The 6525-nt window shown below is 43.3% G+C and overlaps 1 protein-coding gene across 4 annotated transcripts in view; it reads left to right on the top strand.

The window, feature by feature from the left end:
* Nucleotides 1-2719: 2719 nt before the first annotated feature.
* RUNX2 (runt related transcription factor 2) overlaps nt 2720-6525 on the top strand; it is a 73647-nt gene continuing 69841 nt past the window's right edge. For 3 of the 4 annotated variants that reach the window (XM_018574097.1, XM_018574098.1, XM_018574095.1), the window contains exon 1: nt 2720-3061. In XM_018574097.1, the coding sequence (XP_018429599.1) occupies nt 2768-3061 (294 nt within the window). In that variant the 5' untranslated portion in view covers nt 2720-2767. The remainder of the gene's footprint in view (nt 3062-6525) is intronic. The other variant, XM_018574096.1, reaches the window with a different exon arrangement.

Here is a 6525-nt window from a genome sequence, read left to right as displayed (position 1 = left end):
CACAGACCGCACACTTTTTTTTATTTTGCAAGCTCCCTTGATGGAGAAAATTTTGACATACTAAAAAAAATAAAAGAAGAAAAGTTTTGACCCTCTTCTATTTTTGCACATAGCCGGCGGTGATCTGGGATGAGAAGACAGGAAAGCACGTCTCAAGGCGTTGACCACTTCTGCCTATTGATCAATGAACTTGAGCTGGACTTTTATAGGGATTGCTGTAGTGCCTTTAGAAGAGGGGATCCTAGACAGCTGGGTATGTCATTGTGTTAGTTCTCTCTGCATGGGAATGTCATCTTATTGAAGGAGAGGAGGGAGCTATCCTTTAAGGAGATCTCAATTAACTGATCAGTGGAGGACACTTCCCATAGAACTTCTCATAGATCCCTACAGACAGGTAGAACTCACATTATTATATCTGCCTATAGAAGACTACATTTGGGTGGAATTAGAACTTCTCATAGATCCCTACAGACAGGTAGAACTCACATTATTATATCTGCCTATAGAAGACTACATTTGGGTGGAATTAGAACTTCTCATAGATCCCTACAGACAGGTAGAGCTCATATTATATCTTCCCATAGAAGACTGCAGACAGCTTGGTAGAACTTTCATACCTATATCTTCCTATTGATTCCTGCAGACAGTTTTGGTAAAGCTCATTATATCTTCGCATAGAAGGCTAAAGGACATTAGAATCCCCTCCATTATTTTCCATTTCAGACAACTCATATTAATACATCTCATAGAAGGCTGCAATATAATATAACTTCCTATAGAACGTTGCAGGCAGTTGAGCAGAATTACATTATCATACCTTCGGGCTGCAGACAGTTGGATAGAACTGACTTTATTATAACTCCCTACAGAGAGCTACAGACAGTTGGGTATTATTCGCTTCCTGTAGAACATTGGGGACAATAAGGACTCACATTATTCTCACATCCCATAGGACTGCAGAGAGTTGGGTATTACTCACTTCTTGTAGAACATTGGGGACAATAAGGACTCACATTATTCTCACATCCCATAGGACTGCAGAGAGTTGGGTATTACTCACTTCTTGTAGAACATTGGGGACAATAAGGACTCACATTATTCTCACATCCCATAGGACTGCAGAGAGTTGGGTATTACTCACTTCTTGTAGAACATTGGGGACAATAAGGACTCACATTATTCTCACATCCCATAGGACTGCAGAGAGTTGGGTATTACTAACTTCTTGTAGAACATTGGGGACAATAAGGAGTCACATTATTATAACTTCCCATAGAACTCTGCAGACAATTGGATGGACCTCTCTATCTTTCCATAGAACTGCAGAGTTGGGTATTACTCCTTATATAACATTGGGGACAGTTAGGAACTTAGAACTGTCATTATTATAACTTCCCATAGGACTGCAGACAATTGGGTGTTACTCACTTGTTGTAGAACATTGGGGACAGTAAGTACTCACATCATTCTCACTTAGAAGTGATATAGAAGGCTGAACGCAGTTGCATAGAACTCTCTATAACTTCCCATAGGACTGCAGAGAGTTGGGTATTACTCCTTATATAACATTGGGGACAGTTAAGAACTTACAACTCTCATGATTATAACTTCCCATAGGACTACAGACAGTTTGGGTATTTCTCACTTCTTGTAGAACATTGGGGGTGGGAGACAGCGAGGACTCACATCATTCTCACTTCCTATAGAACTCTGCGGACAGTTGGATAGACCTCTGTATATTATTTCTTCCCATAGAGCTCTGCAGACAGTTTGGGTATTTCTCACTTCTTGTAGAACATTGGGGGTGGGAGACAGCGAGGACTCACATCATTCTCACTTCCTATAGAACCCTGCAGACAGTTTGCTAGAATTACAGTATCATAACTTCCTATAGAAGGCTGCACGCAGTTGGATAGAAGTCTCTCATAGAGCGCTGCAGGCTGCAGTCGGGTAGTACTCACTTGTAGAAGATTGGGAGGGTTGGGTAGAAGCTTCATTCACAGAGATCGCTGTATACAAGTGACTTCAGATCTGAGCAGGGGGCTGAGTGTTCTTACAGTACTCATAGACTGCTGGTTGGGATCTCAGGATTTCATTCATAGGGATCGCTGTGATGCTTCATCACGTAGCCGGGACTGTGTAGCTGCTGCTGTTGGAAGCGGTCACCTCCCTGCACCGTTGCACTCCATGTGTGCCGGGCATTCTCTGTAGTGCAGGGGGGACTCCTGACATTGCCAGCTGCAGGCAGTGAGATCCGGAGGAGTAGTCTGGACAGCTTGGGTCGGGAAAGGCGCACAGTGATCAGGGGGATTCAGGGAGGTGGAAGTGAAGCCTGTGGATGAAGACAGGGGATCGGGCATCTCTGATCTGCGGGGAACTGACGGCTACCAGTGTACTCCGCGCTGTCCCCTGTTGAAGAGCAACTGGAATCCTGTTGAACTCTCGCTGAGCCTTTTACCGATCTACAGAAGCCGCAGCTCAGACAGACTATAGCCCGCCGGAGAAGACTGATATTGTAAACTGGAAGAGCCGTCCAGACTCAGCCCTGCGGTCCGAGGAGAGCCCCGCGGAACCAGCGCCCCGCGCACCAGCCTGCACCCCATCCACCGATCTCTGCAGCAGCAGCAGCCCCCCCGGGCGTCTCATGCCTTGCCACTGATTGATTGACGGTTCCCGGTGTGGGTGCGCTCCCGGGTGCCCCCCGACTTCTTCTAAGCTCTCTGCCAGCCTATACCCTGAGCCTTGCCAATAACCCTTGGCTGTTGTGATGCATATTCCCCTAGATCCGACCACCAGCCGGAGGTTCAGCCCGCCGTCCAGCAGCCTGCAACCCGGCAAGATGAGCGACGTGAGCCCGGTGCCCGGCCCGCAGCAGCCCCAGCCCCAGCAGCAGGAAGCGGCTCTGCCGGTGCCCAGGCTGCGGGCACACGATAACCGCACCATGGTGGAGATCATCGCCGATCACCCGGCCGAGCTGGTGAGGACTGACAGCCCGAACTTCCTCTGCTCAGTGCTGCCCTCCCACTGGCGCTGCAACAAGACCCTGCCGGTGGCATTCAAGGTGGGTACTTTGTGTGTCTATATGTGTCCTTGGGGATGAGCTCTGATCACCTGTATTCTGTACAGAGCATGTTAAGGTTTAATGATCAGTCCTTGGAAATCATTTGTCCCTAGAAATGTCTTAATTCTGCTCAGCTGTACCTTTATTAAACACTGGTCCCTAATTTCCAGCACCCCAGATTCCCAACAGATTGGACCTGGCATATTGTCCATAGAGATGTCTAAATTCTGCACTCTGGTCCCTGATCTCCAGCACCCCAGTGCGGCCTCATCAGGCTTGTCCTGGCATTTTGTCCCTAGAAATGTCTTAAATCAGCTTAGCTGTACCTGATATAAAGCTGCACATTGGTCCCATATTTCCAGAACTTCTGGACTACCACATCAGGCTGGTACTGTCATTTTGTCCCTAGAAATGTCTTAATTCAGCTTAGCTGTACCTGATTTAAAAACTGCACACTGATCGCTGATTTCCAGCACCCCAGGATTGCAACCAGCGATTTGACCTGAAATATTGTCCATTGAAATGTCTTAATTCTGCTGATCTGTATCTTTATAAAAGTACACTATGGTCCCTTATTTCCAGCACCAGTTTGCTCAGTTGTACCTGATATAAAACTGCACACTGATCCCTGATTTCCAGCACACCAGGGTTGCCACATTAGGCTTGTCCTGACACATTGTCCCTAGAAATGTCTTACTTCTGCTGAGCTGTATCTTTTACAACACTATCACTTGTCCCTGAGTTCCAGCACTCCAGGCTTTTTATCCCTGGAAATGTCCCTTTTACTTCTGATAAACTTTTTTTGGGTTTTCATACCCTTTTCTCAGGATTTCAGTCTATTTCAGCTAATATTTCTAACAGCAGAGTATTTAAAGGGCCGGGGAGGTATTATACTAGAAGACTTGGACTCCAAGTCCATCAATATGTGATATAGTTCTGAGTGCCCTGAGTGAGACCGTACATGCAAGGCCCTGGAAATGTCCCTGGAAATTATAACCTACATTGTGCTAGGTTAGACACCCCTAGTAAAGCAAATTATTACCTATTAATATAGGTTAGATACCTCTAGTAATGGGAATTATTACCTATTATTGTAGGTTAGATACCCCTAGTAATGGGAATTATTACCTATTATTGTAGGTTAGATACCCCTAGTAATGGGAATTATTACCTATTGTTCTGGGTTAGATACCCCTAGTAATGGGAATTATTACCTATTATTGTAGGTTAGACACCACTAGTAATGGGAATTATTACCTATTATTGTAGGTTAGATACCCCTAGTAATGGGAATTATTACCTACATTGTTCTAGGTTAGATACACCTAGTAATTTGAATTATTGCCTATTATTGTGGGTTAGATACCCCTATTGGGAATTATTACCTATTGTTCTGGGTTAGATACCCCTAGTAATGGGAATTATTACCTATTGTTCTGGGTTAGATACCCCTAGTAAAGGGAATTATGACCTATCATTGTAGGTTAGATACCCCTAATAAAGGGAATTATTACCTATTATTGTGGGTTAAATACCCCTTGCATATCATTTTATCTAAAGTGCCTCCTAAGCTGCATATGTTCATATAGGATCAGCACCCTCTGAATACACATTTCTAGGAAGGTCCTTGTAAGTATTATACAACAAAAATAACCCGATCTAGATGGTGTTTTGTATATCATTTATATCGTTCAAAAACCTGAACCTGTCCAAAGTATCTCTGTGTGTAAACATATCAGGAGGTGAGCAGCAGCCTTCAGTCCGGGGCAACAGGCACCATTCAACCTTCCTGATTTATTGAACAGCCCCATCAGGGAAGATCTTCCCTGATTTATAACTTTCCAACACCTGTATCATTAAATCATTTTCCTACAGCTCTGATGACTCATTTTAAACTGATAATGCTCCTCGGGATTTTTAAAGTTAACACGTATGAGCGCTCCATAATTAAAGTGCCAGCAAATTAATTAAACTCAAGTTCAATTGGAATTTTATAATTGTGTATGTAGCTGTCGGAGGCCCCGGGAGAGATTACTGGGCATTATGAGATCTGGTTTTCCAGGATTCCTGTCATTTTACAAAAAGAAACAAAAACTGGCATATTGTATTGTGTGTCAATTTCTATGCCAGGAGCTCTTTATTCAATGGACCCCCCCCTCTCTCCCCCCTAGAGACTTACTTACTGCTACTAGAATGATGTACATTCGTTTTGCATAGTCTGAAATGATGGAATGTTTTTGAATAAGATTTCATTGTAAAAACTTTTAGCTGTCATCTTTGAGTTTAATACAAGTAGCAGATGTGACCCCCTAACCTGTCACGCATCCCCCCTCTGCCAAACACTTACACTGGGGTGACCCTAAATAAAAAAGAAATGCATGCAGAATTCTTACAAAGAAAAATCATTAATTCACCAATGTTTAAAGTGACACTAAACTCAGGAGTTAAATCTTCAAAATGCATTCAAGTCCCTTAACTATGAACTACAATGTATCTTATTTGTGTATCACTCGGCTGTAGATCCTCCAATCATCTCTGAGTTGGTGCTGACACTGTCCTTCCTTCTGGAGGGGGGGCTACTTTTGTTCCTCATGGTCCCTGTGTGTGTTGTAAAGTAGTCACCGCTCCAAGCTCGCTCCCGGGATGGACTACAATCTCATGTTTAGTTTACTAATTTGTATTGAGATTGTAGTCCATCACATGAGCCAACTTAGAGCGGTGACTACTCTACAACACACACAGGGACCATGGGGGAAAAAAATAGCCCCCTTCCAGAAGGAAGGACAGTGTCAGCACCAACTCAGAGATGATTGGAGGATCTACAGCCGAGTGATACACAAATAAGATACATTGTTGGTAATAGTTAAGGTCCCTGGATGTATTTTTAAGGTTTAGTTTCTGAGTTTACTGTCACTTTAAGAACATTTGCTTGAAATCATCAAGGTAACCCCCGAAAAAAAGGCAATTCGCTAGCTGTGTAGGCGTCCAGAATATATGTGTACACCATCCGCAACCACATGCAAAGAAAAAATGGCTGCCAACATTTAAAAAACTTTCTAAAGGTCACAGTCACTTTATACCAAGTTATATAATGGGGGAAGGAATACAGATCCATTCTCATGCTTTGAGCGTTGCTCTCTGGTACATTGTTATAAAATGCCTAGAATGTAACAATGCACCTAGAATGGTATTATTGGTTGGCGGATATACTTATAGCCATAAACACTTTCAGGGACACATTTTTTTAATCTGGGACTTCCCCTTTCGGCCACTGTGGTAACCCCAAACAATATTTTAAAAAAATGCATGCGGAATTCTTTCAAAATAAAACTATTCACTCACCCCAGAAGTCATAAGTGGTATTGTTATAAAGTAAGTCAGAGACACACCGTTTCCATGGATACACACACACACACACACACACACACATTTTATATATACATATATATATATATATATATATA

The sequence above is a fragment of the Nanorana parkeri genome, unplaced genomic scaffold, assembly GCF_000935625.1.
Source record: "Nanorana parkeri isolate BGI_ZX_2015 unplaced genomic scaffold, ASM93562v1 scaffold2735, whole genome shotgun sequence".
NCBI lineage: Eukaryota > Metazoa > Chordata > Amphibia > Anura > Dicroglossidae > Nanorana > Nanorana parkeri.
Note: the sequence above shows the minus strand (reverse complement) of the source record. Positions and strands in the feature narration are given on the sequence as shown.